General features: G+C 47.3%; 1 protein-coding gene across 2 annotated transcripts in view; it reads left to right on the plus strand.

The window, feature by feature from the left end:
- The first annotated feature begins 252 nt into the window (after positions 1-252).
- NFATC2 (nuclear factor of activated T cells 2) overlaps positions 253-19,007 on the plus strand; it is a 202,480-nt gene continuing 183,725 nt past the window's right edge. The window contains exon 1 of one of the 2 annotated variants that reach the window (XM_060230784.1): positions 253-323. In XM_060230784.1, the coding sequence (XP_060086767.1) occupies positions 260-323 (64 nt within the window). In that variant the 5' untranslated portion in view covers positions 253-259. The remainder of the gene's footprint in view (positions 324-19,007) is intronic. The other variant, XM_060230785.1, reaches the window with a different exon arrangement.

Below are 19,007 nucleotides of genomic sequence, written 5' to 3' on the forward strand. Positions count from 1 at the left end.
GCTGCTTGCAGCCCCGGCCGCTCCGCCAGCCAGTCCGCCAGCCAGCCCGCCGCCGCTCGGTCCGGGGAGGCAGCCCGCGAAGCCGGCGGGGCTCCAGGCCGGATCATGCCCTAAAGAAGAGTCTCTCTCCCCACGTCTAGCGATCCACACACACACACAGTTTTCTCTCTCTCTATCATATATATTTGCCTTTCCCTTTCTCCAACTATATATATAATATATATATATTTATATATATATACATATTTCAAAAAGCCAAATGCAGAGAGAAACCGCGTGCCGGCTGGTCCACTATCATCACATCATGAGGTCTATGGATCAAGGTAAAGTGTGTGCTTTTTGGTTCTGCATTTTTTTAAAATTTCTTTTGTATGGGTTTATTTTGTCTATAGCTAACACTCTCCCCACCCCCCGCCCCAATCAGGGGCCACCGGACGCCTCGCTCCGGGGTTCGGGGGGCTCCTCTTCTCCTCTCGCTTTGCTCCGAGCCCGACCGCGTCGCTGCGCGCTTTGCTGGGGGAGTCGGTCCTAGAGAAAGGGGGGTGCGCGCATCTGGCTTCCCCGGGAGTGCTTGGGATCGGAGGCAGGCGCGGCTGCGGTGCAGGGTGGTTTCCCTGCATGCCCCTCTGCTACTCTGGGGGAGATGGGGATGAGCCAGGAAAGGTGCCTTTCTCATGCACTCCACCGCCTACGGGAAAGGTATATGGCGGGAGGAGGAAATAAGGGAATCCCGGAGGGGGGGATCGCCGGGCCAGCTGTGCAAGAGCATCTCTCCAACAACTGGCCGAGTTTGGCCAGAGGCGATCGGTAGCTTCTGGGCGACGGGAGATGCGAGCACTTCTTCTAAGTTCTGCTTGGAAGAATCCCTCTCCCTCCTCCCGAAAGAAACCTCCTTTCAACCGCATCCAGAGAGAGACTTTCCTCTTGCAAAGCCGTCCTTCGCGTCAGAAGGAGGGGGGGGGAGTCGGTTGAACAGCTGGGGAAGAATTAACTCTTGCTGCCCCGCTGTAGGAACCGGGAGTTCCGGTCTCAGGGGCTGAATATATCCGTGGTCTTGATTCATCCTGGGTTTCAGGGGCTGGGGGAGCTCGACTCTGCAGTCTTTCCTTTGCCAGGATATACAGGCTGCGGGTGATTTAAGAGTCCCTGGAGGGCTACTGTGCGCGGTGCCTCCTCCAGCAGTGGTGGGGAGCGCTTCTCCAGGACCCCCCAATGGGTCCTTTCCTAGTGTGCATGGAGCGACAGGGTCTTAATGCAGGTTTACTTGGGAGTCAGCCCCACTGAACTGGATGGGACTTACCCCCAATTGCACATTAATTCAGAGAGCTTTTTGTAACTTTCCTAAAAGGTTACCCGTCCCGTGCAGATAGATGGGCAGCCGTGCATTGGTCTGTGTTTATTTTGATTTCTTTATTCCATTTATAGCCCTCCCTCCCCTGTGCAACAGGGATCAGGGCGAGGGACCACAATATTCATAATTTTAAAACGATTAAAAACAGCTCTCGCAATACTACTGGCAGCCGGCAAATTAGTACCTAAAAAAGGGAAGCGGGACATAGCGCCCCTTATCCAGGGGAGAATCGATATCGTCGTACGGAATCGTAAATAGAGAATAATGACCAACAGGGGAAAGCGATTGGGCTGGGGGCGGGGGAGGCAGGGCAGCCTGTAGTACACGAACCCAGCAGCATCTGAGAGAACAACCAGGTGCCCAGGATGTAAGGGGGCTTTGATAATCCCCTGCTAGTCTTTAACGTGCTACCGGACTCCGATTTTGCTCTCCCGTGCAAAAAAAAGGGGAAAAAATCCTTTTAAAGTTACAAGCCACTTATAGGGTCCTGGCTGTTTGTGGGGCAGTTCCTTATACCGGTTGGGCAAAACCCGAGGACTCTAGAGAAGCAAGCTTTCTGTTATTTATACCTTTGCAAAAAAAAAAAAAGGGGGGGGGGTGTCTGAATCGCCCTGTCCTGTTAGATTAAAGGAGTCCGCGCCAGCCAGCCAACGAGCGCCGTATCCGAGCAGACCGCGGATTTTGCAGGCTCCCGGCAGGGCGATTCTCTAGTCAATTTCAGCACAGAACTTCTCGGAGGTGCAGTTACCGGGGTCGGTTAACGCGGGGTCCCCTTGAAGGGGCATCAGGTAGGAGGGTTTTCTTTTGGGGGGGGGGGCAGTAGAAGAAACGAGCGGCATGCAAAGGAAGCCCTTCCACCCTCCCCTCCTCCCTCCAGACTCGGAGGAGTGAGGGAAGAGTTAAGGCACCGGGGAAGGGAGGAGGAGGCGGAGTTTGCGCCGGGTGTCATCCCGCCGGAGCCAAACGCAGGCTGGGTTGTGCAGCTCAACGTGGACGGCGCTCGGGGCCAGAAAGGAAGCTGGAAAAGCGGAGCAGGCCGGCCCTCTCGATGGAGTGCGCGCTCCAAACGACGCGCTTGGCAAAGTGCGGGTTCCCTGGGATCCCAAAAATGGTCTCTCCTCCAGAAGCCTGGAGGGACAGGGAGTGGGGGGGGGGGGGGGGGGGGGAGGAGGTGAGGAAGTAGGAGACAGAAGACGATTGGCGCTCCCCAGTTCTGTTGTCCCCACCCTCCGGGAGCATTTCTTGACTCTCACCCCAGGGTGCCAGGGGATGTCAAAATGATGTCTTCCTTCCTTCGGGTGCGACCAATTTCGCACTAAACTTTTAATCCTGGTTTAGCCCTGTCCCCAAGCTGACGTTCTACACTAAAATCATAGAGTCAGTTTCTCTGATTCTAGTAGGAAGTCAGTTTGGGGACGGGGCTAAACCAGGACTAAAGGTCTAGTGCGAAATTGGTCTCTGTGTCTGGAGTTAAAGAAGGAGGGAGGGATGGGAGGGGCGACTGTCCAGGGAGAGGCAGCGTGCAGAGTGAGGAACGCAAGCCCTCCTTTCTCCGGTTCCAAAAGATCGGGGGTCGGAGAGTTAGGGAAGACCTACGACACCTGAGTGGATCGTGGGGGGCAGGAGACGGGGCGGCTTCAGCAGAAGGCATCTGACCCAGGAGAGTTAGCTGCTGCGCACTGCACGGGTAAGACGAAGAGGAGGTGGGCATCCATCTCTGTCGTTTGAAAGCTGGCCTTGCGCTTCAAGTATCGAGGTTTCCCACCCCACCCCACCCCGGTCAGGTGCTTGTGATGGCTGTCTATAGAACCAGGCACACATTCCCGCCCAGCAGCAGCTTCAGCGAGAGGCAGTAAAGAGCGCCGTGCCGATTCGTAGTGCTGTTTTTGAATGCGCGAGGTGGCGAGAGACACTAAAGCCATTGGTTTCCAATAGGAAAACAAACGGGACTTCTCGCTTTCCAGGGCTTGCTGGTGGCGTCTCTTCCCTTCTCTCTCTCTCTCTGTCGGAGCAGCGACTGTAGGCAGTGTGGAAAGAGCAGTCCGCCAGCTGGGTAGAGTGTGGCCAGCGTGTACGGGGAGGGAAGGAAGTGGGGGGCTATGGATGGGGGAAGGAGAGGTTGACTGAAGTCCCACAAGCAGCGCTGTTTTCACTTGGGGAGGGTCCTAGGAGTATGAATGGCCTCGTGAGCAGCAAAGTGAGGAAGGCATGGGCCGAGAAGATCACAAATCATAACCCACCCCCCAAATACGGTGATTTATATGATCCAGAACAACCACCTGGCCTCTGGGAGAAATTGGCTGCAAGTATTTATCCTCGGTGGTCTGAAGCAACAAAATAAAGCTTGAGTCCAGTGTGGCACCCTTAAGATCAACAGGACTGATGCTGAGTAAGCACAGGAAAGCTGATACCCAGAATCAAACTTTGTTGGTCTTAAAGGTGCCACTTACAACATTTTTTCCATTTTAACCTCATCATAACCCTGTGAGGTAGGCATGGCTGAGAGTATGTGTGCCTGACTCAAGGTCACCCAGCATTGCCAGGGTTCAAACCTGGGTCTCCCAGATGCTAGTCTGACACTATAACCACTACACAATAATGTACTAGGGAGTAAATCCCATTAGAATTGCACTGGCCATCTGCTTTGTGTACCATTCAAAACCTACAGGTGCTTTTAAAGAACAGGGAATGTTCCTTCTTTATACTTTCTAATCACAGGACAAAAGTGCTGTTATTATTATTATTATTATTAGCATGCATACTTAGTTGTATAATAGTAATATTTATACTAAGTATTCTACTAAGTATAGTAAGTAATACTACATTAAGCATAATAATAGGTGGCATGCTTTTTAAGCCTCAAAAGAACTTTACACAAAGCTCAGAAATGTTCACAAGGGCAATTTTGGGGATCTGTTATTACAGACAAAGACGAGCCATAATGGTTTGCCTCAGGCCTCCAGGTGACAAGGCAGCCCACCTGGTGTAGTGGTTAAAGTGTCAGGCTCAGAGGATGCAGGGAGAACCAGGTTCAAATCCTATCTTGGCCATGGAATCTCACTGGGTCAGTCACTCTTTCAGCTGAACCTGCCTCATAGGCTGTCCACTGCTGTAGGTCCCCACTGGGGCCAAAAGCAGCAGAGTATGCCTAAATGAATTACAAAGGTAAAGATAGTCCCCTGTGCAAGCACCAGTCGTTTCTGACTCTGGGGTGATGTCGCTAAATGAATTAGAAGCATGTAAGAGTCTGCCAAGAAAACTTCAGGATGGGGTCAACAACAGCTCGGTGCTTACACCTTGACCTTTTTACTTTATTTATGTTTAAGAACATAAATCTGTTGACCTAGGGCCACCTCCAGTTCCCCACAGTGACCAACCAGATCATCTGGCTGAAATCCAGCAAGAGGGATGTGGAGGCAATAATGGCTTCTTCTTCACAATGGCCTTTCTCCCCCAACAAAGGCCCCAAATGGCTTACATCGGTCTCCTCACCTCCGTTTCACCGTCACAACAACCCTTTGAGGTAGGAAAAAGTTTGAGAATCCCATAGCACATTGAAGACCAACAAAGTTACATTCGGGGTTAATACTGAAGAAGGGCACCTGAACACCAAAGCTGATACTCAGAATTAAACCTTGTTGGTCTTCAAGGTGCCACGGGATTCTCAAACTTTTTCCTACCTCACCTTTGTTCAACAACCCTGCAAGGTGTGTTAGCCTGTGAGAGCCTCTGGCTGGCCCAAGATCACCCAGCCAGCTTCCATGAAGGGTTGCCAAGTCCAATTCAAGAAATATCTGGGGACTTTGGGGGTGGAGCCAGGAGACACTGGGGGTGGAGCATAACTGAACTCCAATGGGAGTTCTGGCCATCACATTTAAAGGACCACACACCTTCTAAATGCCTTCCCTCCATTGGAAATAATGGATACGGGCACCTCTTTTGGGGCTCATAGAATTGGACCCCCTGATCCAAACTTTTTGAAACTTGGAGGGTGTTTTGAGGAGAGGCGCCTGATGTTACGCTGAAAATTTGGTGCCTCCACCTCAAAAAACAGCCCCCCCAGCCCCAGATACCCACAGATCAATTCTCTTATACCCTATGGGAATCGGTCTCCATAGGGAATAACGGAGTGCCCGCCCAACAGACATCCCCCTCCCCTTTCTGATGCCCCTGAAGGGGGGGCCCTCCAAACTGGGGGATCCACTGCCCCCACCTGGGGATTGGCAACCCTACTTCCAGGGCAGGAGTGCAGGACTAGTCACATGCTGCCCCACGACGGCTCTCCCAGGTGGGACGGACGCCCGGCCATGCGTGGGCAGAGGTGACGCTCTTGTTGACGCGGCGCTGCAGACACAACGGGGGTTGCCCGTGGCTGCGACCAACCACAAGCCTGGATCGCTCGCGCCCGCCGCCCACATGAGTGGGAGGGAGGAGCCAGCGAGGGAAAACGCTGCCGGGAGGCGAGCCTGTCCCTTGGCCTCCTCAGAGGGCCTCGGAAGTAGGGAGGGAGCCCGTGGCTGGCGTGCTGCTGCCGCCTTCAAGGGAAACTAGCCCAGGAAAGAGGGTGACTCATCGTCTCTCACCAGCAGGACCGGATCTACATGGTTTTTTGACAAGGGGGGCAAAATTAAAAAATGGCGCCCCCTTATGGGCCATTCTATTTTATGGTCCCATAGAATACAATGGACTCCATTCCCAATTTGGTGTCCCGTAGGCCGGGGCAAGCACCCCCCGCTGCCCCCCCTCCAAATCCCGCCGTGCCCACCAAAGCTCAGAAGCAGCCCAGAGCCGCCCCTTCGGAGCTCACCGGCGCCGGCTAAAACGTCCGACACCACTAGCCGCGCGGGCTCCTTTGCAGATGCAACTGAAGCCCCAGCCGGGATTGCTCAGCAGCAGAGCACGGCTGTTGTCCCCTTCTCTTCTTGTCGGAAACGGCTCCGGGGACACCCCTTTGCCCGCCCCCTTCGCGGGCAGCAGCAGCGATGGCAGGAAGGATTTCTTCCCCTCAGCCGCTTGGCGAGCGGCATTGTCGGCCCTGCTGTTGCTGCAGTTCCGCCAGCCACCTCCTCCCGGCCCGGAGGCCTTCAGTGGCTGGCAGGCGGGGCTTGCGGCATGACTCGAGGAGGCGGGAAGACGACGCGGGAGACGCCGGGGGTTTCCTGACTGAGAGCCGCGGCGAGGGATCGGCGGCAGCTGCTGCTGCTGAGGCCTGTTAGGAAGCCGCCAGTCCGGGATAAGGGTGTCAAACATGCGGCCCAGGGGCCGAACCAGCGCGGGGGGGGGGCCCTACCCCCGGGCTCCTACCAGGGCCCGGAGCAACTAGCTGTTGTTTGCTTACTTCTCCCTCGCTCTTGCTTCCTTCTGGATCACAGTTTGCTTTGCAAGGCTTGCTCAATCGCACAGGAGCGACAGAGGAAAACCTCTATTTTCTCCATTGGCTAAGGCTCCTCCCTTGGGAGGAAGGGGAGGGGGAAGCCGAGCTTGCTTTGCCAGGGTCTCTCAATTGCACAGCAGAGCTACAGAGCCAAGCCTCTCTTCTATTGGCTGAGGTTCCTGGTCCCCTGGGGAAGGAAGGAAAGAGCCAGAGCTTCCTTTGCCCAGTTTCCTGGATCCCCTGGGAGAAATACAAAGAAAGCACTTTTAAGGCCAATGAGTGCTAATGTCTTATGCATGGTTTAAGTTTTTTTTAAAAAATCTTTAATTGTGTTTATCTGTGTCCTTTATAAAGTTTATATCTCTGCTACCTAACCTTAAATAGGTTCACACATGGCCCGGCCCAACATGGCCTGGCCCAACCAGGTCTCTTTTATGTCAGATCTGGCCCTCATAACAAATGTGTTTGGTACCCCTGGTCTGGGAGCTCCAGGGCTGGGAGGAAAGAAGCAGCATGTTGGGGTTGAGAAGAAAAAACAATTGTGTCAATGCCACCTATAATCCTATCAATAATTCCAGGGGTTTTTTTTGTTTAAGCAGGAACGCAGTTCCGGCTGGCTTGGTGTCAGGGGTGTGGCCTAATTTGCAAATAATTCCTGCTGGGCTTTTTCCAACAAAAAAGCCCTGAATAATTCTATCGATTTATGAAATAGAATCGTAGTGATTGTTCTTACTGCCCGTGCAGTAGAACAAAGTTGGAGACCAGCTTTAAGACCAACAAAATTTTATTCAAGGTATAAGCTTTTCGTGTGCAGGCACACTTCTTCAGTTACACTGATTGGAAGGTAACCGTTCATATAGGCAGATGTCTCTACCTAGTTGAACAGCAAATTAACATACAACTCAATGAAGATATATGCAAAGACTAAACAGCAATAACACCCCCCACCTCCAAAAAGCAAAATCTATTCTACCAGAAGCTTTGTCATAGATTCAGGAGGGGTGGCCCTTTTGGTCTGAAACAGAAGCACAGAGTTCGAATCCAGTGGCATCTTGAAAACCAGCTATGTTTAATTCTGGGTTTATTATTATTACTTTCAACTTTTATCCCGCCTTCTCCGCAAGTGGACTCAGGGCGGCTAGAAATCAGTTTAAACATTACAATTATAGGTTTTAAAACAATAAAATACAATTTAAAACATTTTATGATGCTTCAGTGTAGGCGGGATCTTACTCTCCTTTGACAGTGATCCTATAGTGATCGTAATTTCTCAGTAGTGCAGGATGGCAGTCCATGTTTAAGCTCTGGTGTGCAGGCACACTTCTTCAGATACATGCACACCAAAGTTTATACTCAGAATTAAACATAGTTGGGCTTCAAGGTGCCACTGGACACGAACTTTGTTCTATTAACTACATCCATGAAAACTCACTTCATCAGATACATGGAAGTGTATATTAAAGCCACTATACTGAGAGGAAGAGTTCCAAGTTACAAAAAAGGGAGGGGGAAGGGTTCTGTTTGTAACTTTTAAGGACAAATATCTGCTATGTATAGGCACTTCAGTGCATCTGATTAAACCAATTCTGGCCCACACAAACACTTAGGCTGGAATAAATGTTGCTAGTCTTTCAGGTGCTACTGGACTCAACTGCATACACACACATCCAAAAAAGCTCTGACCTCACTGTCGTATAAATGACAACACTGCAAGTCTATTTTGTTGCATGATGCCTTTTAAAAATCTGGCTTGTTAAAGAAAACTGGCAGCTTTGCCTTCATTGTATTGCCAGCTTCTTAGACTGGCAAGAGGTTCCAGGGGATGATGGTTACTTCTGCTGGTTTGCTTTGGAGGAGACCCCGCTAGAAACTGAGTGTATTTCTGTAATGTTTGCTTTATTTACCATTTATACCAGTAGAGCACAGGTGAAGGCAAAGAAATGGCCATGGAGAACCAGATGCACATCAGTTCCCAAGACAGAGACAGAAAGAAAGATGTCGCATCTCACGCCACTTTAGCCGGCTCCCAGCAGTCTGCTGCTTTTTCTTTCAAACTGCAGTTTCTTCACCTACCCTCATCCCTTCACTTGAGAGGGGTCACCTCTTCCCACCAGGCTGCTTCAAGAGAGATCCCTGCTGGATCAGACTAGTGTCCAGCATCCCCTTTCAAATAGTGACCAAAGATTTGCCCTGGAGGGCCAACAAACAGGACATAGAAGCCGAGGCCTCCTAGAACTGGCATACAGAGGTTTGCTGCCTCTGTAGATGGAGAGGCCCCCAATAGGCCTATCCCCATAAATCCCTCTACCTTCATCAAGCAAACAGTGTCTTAGCACATGGCCCTGTTCCTCTAAGGCCAAACCCATAAAAACTATCCCCCATTTAGGAACCACTAACATTCAGAACATAAGAGCTTTGTTGGATCAGACCAGTGCTCCATCTATCCTATCTAGCCAAGCAATTGCCCTGGAGAGCCAATGAATGGCATAGAAGCTAAGACCTTCCCCTGCTGCTGCCTCCCAGCACTGACAGGCAGAGATTTGCTGCCTCTGTAGATGGAGGTTCCTTTTGGACATGGCTCCAGATGGAGACCTGGCATCCATTGTACCAAAGAAAAGAGCAGCGTGCTCCTTCTTTGCGAGAGGCCAGAATGGAAGGAAGGAAGTTATTTCCCTGTAATCTGTCAGTTACATCAAAGGGACAGCGAGAGTAAACAGAAAGAAAAATAACACAGTTTGCCTGTTTCTCTCTTGGACTTGTTTGCAACCCCCCTTTGGAGACTGAGGCTCGAGAGAGTGTGTAGGCCTCCTTTTCCAACAGCCTATCTACCATGAATCCAATTCTGACTTTAGGTAAACATTTTTCATTGTAAAGGAATCTCCCACAATGAGAAAGGATTCTCTTACACACTCTTCTTTTATTTTTACATATTTATTGCTTCAACCATTGTTCCCCCTTAATTGGATCCATACAGCTGTTGACCCTGTACACTTGGCTTGTTCCCATTTTGTCTCAAAATGTCTTCATCGTGTTATATGCTAATTTGCTGTTCAACCATGTCTATAAGTCTGAAAGGTTTTATACGTTTAATTTTATCTGAAGAAGTGTGTGTGCACACAAAAGCTCAAACCTTAAATAAACCTTTGTTGGTCTTAAAGGTGCCACTGGATTCAGACTTTGCTTTATCAGGAAGGTATGGGCAAAATAGCTTGCTTTCATCACGGCTGTCTAATTTGCATTGTGCAGGGGATTGTACTAGATGACCCTGGAGGTCCCTTCCAACTCTTGATTCTGGCACACCCACACTGATAACCTCACTGAGAACTGTCTGACACCCAGTTCGGTGTACCCAAAAGGCCTCACCCTAGACAGTCACCTAGTTTGCCTAGTGTCAGGGCTAGCCCTGTAGATTTGCTATCTAAGCAGGGAGAGAGCAACTGGGTTGTAATTCCACCCCCACCACCAGTGAAGGATAGATCTAGGGGGAAGGTGACACGGTATAGCCTGACCTCATTAGATCTTGGAAGCTAAGCAGGGTCTGTACTCTAATGAGAGACTACTGAAGAGGATTCTGACTCTGAAGAGGAAGGCACATTGCCTTAGGCACCTCTGCTTCTCACTTGCAGGCCCAGACCCTTTCTGGGGTTTCCAATCATGACTTGATGGCACTTTCCTATGGACGTAAGGAGTAGATTCAGATGAACTGCTCAAGCAATGAAATTGACATTGTTGCATGAATGCAGGGATGTTCTATTTGCTGATTGAAAGTATAAAATGCATAAAGATAATTTCAGGTGGGGTTGCTATGTTAGTGCATTGCAGCAAAATTATGAGAGAGTCCAATGGGAAAGGCGCCTTACAGATTATCAAATTTTATTTGATCTCCAGCTTTCATGAGTTGGAGCTTACTTTGTCAGATGCATGAAGTGCACATCCATTAGGCAGGTATATTTATACAGCACTACAGACAAGAAAGAGAGGGGAGATGTCTGTACATCTCATAAAGCGAGTTGTAAGAAATTCATATTTTGAGATATGAACGTGAATCATCCTCTCTTTAGAACAGCTGCACAGATTTTCTTGCTCAATTTGAACTATTCCATCATTCACCTCTTCAGAGAAGAAGCCTAGGATGATAATAATATCTTAGGACTTCTTTCCCACTATTTGGCTTAACATACACTTTTTATTATGATATGTACATTCCATTGGTTTTCAAGGCCGTTTTCAGCATTTTTAATGGGGATGTGGAGATTATGAGCAATTTTTCCATTGGCTTTTCTTCCCCAAACCACACCATGTCTCAGACTGGGAGAAATATCTCTGACTCAGACTGACCCCAAAATTGAATGCTCCTTTTTAAAAAATAGATTTAATTTGCTTTTGGAAGGTAGGTGGGTCTTAACACATATCTTTTGTTTTTAATCTTAGGTATAATGTGTTGCACTCTTTGCTGGTGTAACAGGCCAGCTCCAAGGAGTAGTAAGAACAATTGGGGGGGGGGGGGCGGAGACTAGCAAAATAGCTCTATGTAATGTTGCAATATCACTTCCAACTAGGAACCTGGAAGTGATGCCATTGCTTTGTACAGCACTCTAGCATTTATCTCAACCTCTATGGTAAAAACCATAGATATGAGACATTCCTAGAGCACTGCCACATTGTAGCAATGTTGTCTCCCTCCCATTTTCCCCTCCTGCTTTATTGAGCACTGGGACGGGACACAGAACACAAGTGGGAGCTTGCCTACTTGTAATGGGCAAATGGCAACCTGAAGTGAAGCCCAAGGTGGACAGCAGGTAACTGACCCACTGAGAAAATACTTACCCCACTCCTCATTCAGTGGATTTGTTAGCTGAATTCACATCTGCAGAAGAGTGCACTTCTTTCTTCCAGATTGTTATTGCAACTCTTTGCACAGTAGGGGCTCAGATACCTGACCAGTACAAGCAAATGTGGGAGAGTGGTTAGAGAATTGGACTAAGTCTGGGGAGACCTTAGGATGGTCTCTTGCAGGCTAGTCTACCTCACATAAGTGTTGTATAGATAAAATGGGGGTGGGAAAATTATGTGTGCCACTCTTAGCTCCTTAGAGGCTGGGCAAGATGGAAAAATGTAATAGCTACAAAACTAAGGCCTCATTCATATATGGCAGTTGTGGTATCTAACTTTTCAAGGTAAAGCCTTAAGTTTCCCCAGATTATGTAAATCTTGAGCTTCACTATATATGATAGGATCACCTTGGGGTTGTAAACAATGTTCCCTCTAAGCTGTGGAGTCTGGTGAGCAGAAATTCTACTTTGTGAGCTACTGCATAAATTAGTTTGGTCGGGGCCATTTTTCGTGAGCTAAGACAAAAATGTGTGAGCCAGAGGCTAAAAAACTGAACTAGCTCACACTTAACTCAGCTTATAGGGAACACTGGTAGTAATGTCCCCCTTTGGCTGTGGGTTTCCAGACTGGAGTGCTCACTCAGGCACCCATTCTCAGGTGCATTCAGCAGAGACAAGCTGGCTCAAACTCTGACAGCTTCAGCAATAATACAAAACTGGAAACTGAAAGCAAAAGTGCCACCCAATAAGATCAAACTAAATCACAAAGATATTAGGGGAGGAACACAATGTACCATTACATGCAAATATGTATATGTATATACACACATATGTCTGTATACATTAAATATACCACAGGGGTTGGAAGGTCAAAAAGGTAATGGGATCCTTGGGTATTTTTCTGATCATAGATCATACTATCCATCCTTCTAGGGGGATGTTACTGAGATGCAAGTCCTCAATAGCAAAAGAGTAGAAATGGATTCTGCTCAATGGCTGATGGAATTTTGATGGAGCACTAATAAATATTTTGCAAATGATTACTAAAGTAATCCAGTGAACATTGTAGTGTACAACAAAAGAAAGCTAGCAGTATTCAGGACCCACTGTGTTTGCACATACTGTTGTTTCTATTGGTGCACATAGTGTGTGATTCCCTCTTTCAGTGCAATCCTAAGACTACTGATTTCAATGGACTTAGAAAGGTGTGTCTCTGCTGAGGATGGCACTGTACGTCACTGGAATGCTCTGCCGTCTACATCAAGCATGATCAATATCTGTGTTAGCCTCATCAAAGGTTGTCTTTTGACACATCCAGGTGGGCAGCCGTGTTGGCCTTAAAGGTGCTACTGGACTCCTACTTTGTTCCTTTTGACAGTAGTGCATTAAGTGGCGCTATACTAAAGATAGTTTTGTGAGGGTCTGTGGTTAAGTTAGCATGCAATTAAATAGAGACTGTCATTCAATTTTTAAGGCATGCAATGGAGGTGCTCAACAGCCTTTTAAAAATTGAATGACGGTCTCTATTTAATTTTAACGTCTCCGTGGACACATGTTTTTCTTTTCCTGTGACGAGGCACAGCTATAAAGGTGTGCGTTCATTACTTGGCAATTATCTTCCCTCCTCAGGGAATCATAGCATCTGAGCTCTTCTCCTTGGGGTGCGGCCTCCCACTCTAGAAAGTGGAATATGTGGTTTTGCTGAGAGCACAGAGCGTTACCATTGAAGCGTGCATGAAGATTAACATGACTCATCATCACTGTATGGAGGAGGGAAGTTCAAGAACCAATTTTAAAGAGTCTCCTGTGAAATTAGCCATGAAAGCTCGTGCACATGTTTTAAGAAAAGTGGTGTGTCATTCTGGCCATTCATGCACACGCATCTTTATGGAGAAATACAAGCAAAAAATACAAGTTCTTGACTCCATGAGCTTCCAGTCCAAATTCCAATAATGAGGGCAGGCATCAGAGTGAAAGGGGAACAGACAGACTCTGTTTTGCAATTGATGTTCATGCTAAGGTCTGTGAAATCCGGTGTTCTTCTGCATGCTTGCCTTGAGCATGCTGCAAGACATGCTCTGAACCAGTAGAAATGACACCTGCTTATGTTGTAAGGCTGGACTATTTAAGGTGCTTGGTGGTGATGGGCAGGGCTTTTTTTGAGCAGGAACACACAGGAATGCAGTTCCAGTTGGCCTGGTGTCAGGGGGGTTTGACCTAATATGCAAACGAGTTCCTGCTGCACTACAAAAAACCCTGTGCAAAACAATGGTGATGTTGGGGTATGTGGCTTAATATGCAAATTAGTTCTTGCTGGGTTTTTTCTTTAAAAAATGCCCTGGTGATGGGCAGAGGAGGGAAGAATAGAGGCAGCTTGCCATTCCCTACCTCTGCGTAGCAACCCTGGACTTCCTTGGTGGCCTCCAATCCCAATACTAACCAGAGCTGACTCTGCTTTTTCTTCTGAGGTCTGATGAAGCTGGGTTAGCCTGGGCTATTCAGGTTGTGGTTGTTGTTGTTGTTCAGTCGCACAGTCGAGTCCGACTCTTTGCGACCCCATGGACAAAGTCATGCCAGGCCTTCCTGTCTTCCACCATCCCCCAAAGTCTGCTCAAATTCGTGTTTGTCACATCAGCAACACTGTCCAGCCATCTCATCTTTTGTCATCCCCTTCTTCTTTTGCCTTCTGTCTTTCCTAGCATCAGGGTCTTCTCCAGGGAGTGCTCCCTTCTCATTTGGTGGCCAAAGTATTTGAGCTTCAGCTTCAGCATCTGACCTTTCAGTGAACAGGCTGGGTTGATTTCTTTTAGGACTGACTGATTTGATCTTCTTGCAGTTCAAGGGACTCTCCCATCTCTTTAAGTACTTGCCACAGTTTGTTGTGATCTACACAGTCAAAGGCTTTAGCATAGTCAATGAAGCAGAAATAGACGTTTTTCTGATACTCCCGTGCTTTCTCCATAATCCAGCGAATGTTAGCAATTTGATCTCTCGTTCCTCTACCTCTCCAACACCCAGCTTGAACTTCTGGTAGTTCCCGATCTACATACTGCTGAAGCTTAACTTGTAGGATCTTTAACATGATCTTGTTGGCATGTGAAATGAGTGCAATGGTGCGATAGTTTGAACATTCATTGGCTTTACCCTTCTTTGGGATTGGAATATAAACTGATCTTTTCCAATCCTGTGGCCACTGTTGTGTTTTCCAAATTTGGTGACATCACTTTAACAGCATCATCTTTTAGGACTTTGAATAGCACAACTGGGATACCATCATCTCCACTTGCTTTGTTGTTAGTAATGCTTTCTAAAGCCCATTTGACTTCACTCTCCAGGATGTCTGGCTCAAGGTCATCGATTTCACTGTCATGGTTGTCTGGGTCACTGAGATCCTTCTTGAATAATTCTTCTGTGTATTCTTGCCACCTCTTCCTGATCTCTTCAGCTTCTGTTAGGTCCCTACCATTTTTGTCCTTTATCATGGCCATCTTTGCATGAAACGTTCCCTTGATTTCTCCAATGTTCTTGAAGAGATCTATTGTCCTTCCCATTCTATTATTTTTCTCTATTGCTTTGCATTGTTCCTTCAGGAAAGCCTCCTTATCTCTTCTTGCTGTTCTCTGGAAATCTGCATTCAGTTGGGTGAATCTTTCCTTTTCAACTTTACCTTTTGCTTTCCTTCTTTCCTCAGCTATTTGTAAAGCCTCATCAGACAGCCACTTTGCTTTCTTGCATTTCTTTTTCTTTGGGATGGTACTGATTGCTGCCTTCTGTACAATGTCACGAACCTCCATCCATAGTTCTTCAGGCACTCTGTCTATCAACTCTAGTTCCTTAAACCTATTCTTCACCTCCACTATATATTCATAAGGGATGTGATCAAGGTCAAACCTGAATGGCCTAATGGCTTCCCCAATTTTCTTCAGTTTAAGCCTGAATTTTGCGATGAGTAGCTCATGATCTGAGCCGCAGTCAGCTCCAGGTCTTGTTTTTGCTGACTGTAAGGAGCTTCTCCATCTTTGACTGCAGAGTATATAATCAATCTGATTTCTGCATTGCCCATCAGGTGATGTCCATGTGTAGAGTTGCCTTTTAGGTTGTTGGAAGAGGGTGTTCGCTATGACGCTTGTTCTCTTGACAAAACTCTACTAGGGTTTGCCTGGCTTCATTTTGTTCTCCAAGGCCAAATTCGTCAGTTGTTCCGGTCACCTTTTGATTTCCTACTTGGCATTCCAGTCCCCTATGATGAGGAGGACATCTTTTTTTGGTGTTAATTCTAAAAGGTGTTGTAGATCTTCATAGAACTGGTCCACTTCAGCCTCTTCTGCATCAGTGGTTGGGGCATAGATTTGGATTACTGTGATATTGAATGGTTTGCCTTGGATACGGACCAAGATCATTCTGTCATTTTTGAGATTGTATCCCATTACTGCCTTCCTCACTCTCTGTTAACTATAAAGGCCACACCATTTCTTCTACGGGACTCTTGTCCACAATAATAGATGTACTGATCCTCTGAGTTAAATGCATACATTCCCATCCATTTTAGTTCACTGATTCCCAAGATGTCAGTGTTCAGTCTTGCCACCTCTTGTTTGACCACATCTAGCTTACCTTGATTCATAGATCTTACATTCCACATTCTGATGCAGTCTTGTTCTTTGCAGCATTGGACTGTTCTTTCACCATCAGATACATCCACAGCTGAGCATCCTTTTGGCTTTGGCCCAGCTGCTTCACTCTTTCTGTGGTTACTTGAATGCTCTTTCCCAGTAGTATATTGGGCACCTTCTGACCTGAGGGGCTCATTTTCCAGCGCCATATCTTTTAGCCTTTTGTTTCTGTTCATGGGGTTTTCTTGGCAAGGATACTGGAGTGGTTTGCCATTTCCTTCTCCAGTGGATCACATTTAGTCTGGGTTCTCAACTGTGGCCTGTCCATCTTGGGTGGCCCTGCATGGCATAGCCCACAGCCTCATTGAACTGTACAAGCCCTCTCGCCACGACAAGGCAGCAATCCATGAGAGGGTATTCAGGTTAGGGTGATATATACTACAGGGATGGATAGGTTTATTGAAGCCTAGAGGGCCCTTAAGGAAATTGGGCACCCACAGCCTGGGATTACGATGGCTTATTCTGAATGCAACGACTCCAAGAAATCATTTTTCTGCCACTGTTGCCATGCCACCCCTTCCCTCTCACTTTCCTCTTCTGCTGCCCCTAGGAACCTCAACGCTCCTTCCTGAGTTTTCTCTGGCAATCTTCATAGAATGTGCAACCTTTAAAGACATGAGTGAAAGAGGAAGGAAGAGATGTTACATGCTGCAGGTCAGGGGAGAGGAAGTGTGAATCCTCAATGGGAGATCATGGGATGGGGGTGCCTGGGTTATACTGTCATCATAATGTGGCTTCTGGTAGACTGTGGTCATTTTTCTAGTGCTCTCCCCACCCCCATTCTACATTCTATATCACCAAATGCTGGATAGCTACTACACACCATTTGTTTACTTATTTGCTTCATTGAGTGTCTGCTTTCTCCCCAAAGGGGATCCAAAACAGCTTACAACAGCCTTCTCCCCTCTTCTATTTCATCCCCACAACAACCCTGTGAGGTAGGTTAGGCTAAGAGTGTGTGACTGGCTCAAGGTCACCCAGCAGGTTTTCGTGGCCAAGTGGCGTCTTGAACCCGGGTATCCTCAATCCTAGTCCAACTCTCTAACTCATATACCCCACTGGCCCTCATGACTTTGCTAATATGATTTATGCAGACTATCAGGTGTCTCCAGTATAACATTACAAGACGAGATAAAGGTTAAAGCATTAGGGCTGTGTCATTTGATGACAAGACTTTTAAATTAATGATTTGTATGGGGACTGATTAAAGAAGAAGAAGAAGACTGCAGATTTATACCCCACCCTTCCCTCTGAATCGGAGACTCAGAGCGGCTTACAATCTCCTATATCTTCTTCCCCAGACACCCTGTGAGGAGGGTGGGGCTAAGAGAGCTCTCTCAGAAGCTGCCCTTTCAAGGACAACTCCTACAAGAGCTGTGGCTAACCCAAGGCCATTCCAGCAGCTGCAAGTGGAGGAGTGGGGACTCAAACCTGGTTCTCCCAGATAAGAGTCCTTACACTTAACCACTACACCAAACTGGCTCTCCTGCATATGTATATGCATATGCCTGCGAATGTATATGAATGAGGTAATTGTTTTTTTAAGAAACCAGGATCCTTTGCTTTGCTTTCAAGAGATAGGGACGTGTTGCAGTAGGCTGCATCTTAAAAGAGGCATTTCCTCTTGTGTGAAAGAGAAGGAATGCCTCTTCTAAGATGACTCCTGCCCATTTTTTCAAAGTGCCATTTTAAAAAAACTCACAATCAATTAAATATATATGCTGTTATTTTTTTAAAAAAAAATTCCAGATGCTTTTCACAAGGTTTTCAATGGACTAATCTAACCAATTGACTGGCAGTGTGCAATCCTATGCATAGCTCCACCAGTCTAAGCCCACTGATTTCACTGCAGGTGACCTGTTCTCAAGCCAACAAAACCACATCTACAGCTCTAAACACAGTCTTGCTCTCTTTCTCAGATGCATAAAAATCCCCCTTAGTTGTTGTCCACCTGAATGAGTGTGATTTGCATAGGCAAGCTCAGCAGGCCTGTTGCTGGATGTTAAGGCTGTGCTAAGAGGAACTGGGTAAATGGCAAAACCAAAAAAATAAGAAGGGCAGTCCAGATCCTGAGTAATCCAATTACTGGGAGATTCTACTCTACCTGCAGTGTTTTTACTTCATTTATACTCAGTATAGTTTAAGGTTGCCAAATATCTGGGGATTTTGGGGGTGGAGCCAGGAGCAAGGTTGTGACAAGCATTATTGAACTCCAAAGGGAGTTCTGGCAGTCACATTAAAGGGAATGTATGCCTTTTAAATGCCTTCCTTCCATTTGGAAATAATGAAGGATATGGCACCTTTTTTTGGGGATAATAAAATTAGACCCCCTGGTCTAAACTTTTTGAAGCTTGGATGGAGGTGTGTTTTGAGGAGAGGCACTGGATGTTATGCTGAAAATTTGGTGTCCAAATGTACCATATTAAGCTGAAAATTTGGTGCCTCTAACTCAAAAAACAACCCCCCCCCCGAGCCCCAGATACCCACAGATCAATTCTCCATTATACCCTATGGAAATCAGTCTCCATAGGGTATAATTGAGTGCCCAGCCAACATTTCCCTCCCCCCCTACACATTCTGATAACCCTGAAGCAAGGGGAGAGCCTCCAAACCAGGGGATCCCCTGCCCCCACCTGGGGATTAAGTGTACTCCTACAGTGACTTCTCTCGGTTGCACATATGCCCACCTGGGGATTTGCAACCCTAGCATATTTATACGTTATTTATACTGCCTTTCTCCCCATTGGAAACTCAAAATGGCCAAGTTTACCTCTCTC

The sequence above is a fragment of the Heteronotia binoei genome, chromosome 2 (genome assembly GCF_032191835.1).
Source record: "Heteronotia binoei isolate CCM8104 ecotype False Entrance Well chromosome 2, APGP_CSIRO_Hbin_v1, whole genome shotgun sequence".
Taxonomy (NCBI): Eukaryota; Metazoa; Chordata; class Lepidosauria; order Squamata; family Gekkonidae; genus Heteronotia; species Heteronotia binoei.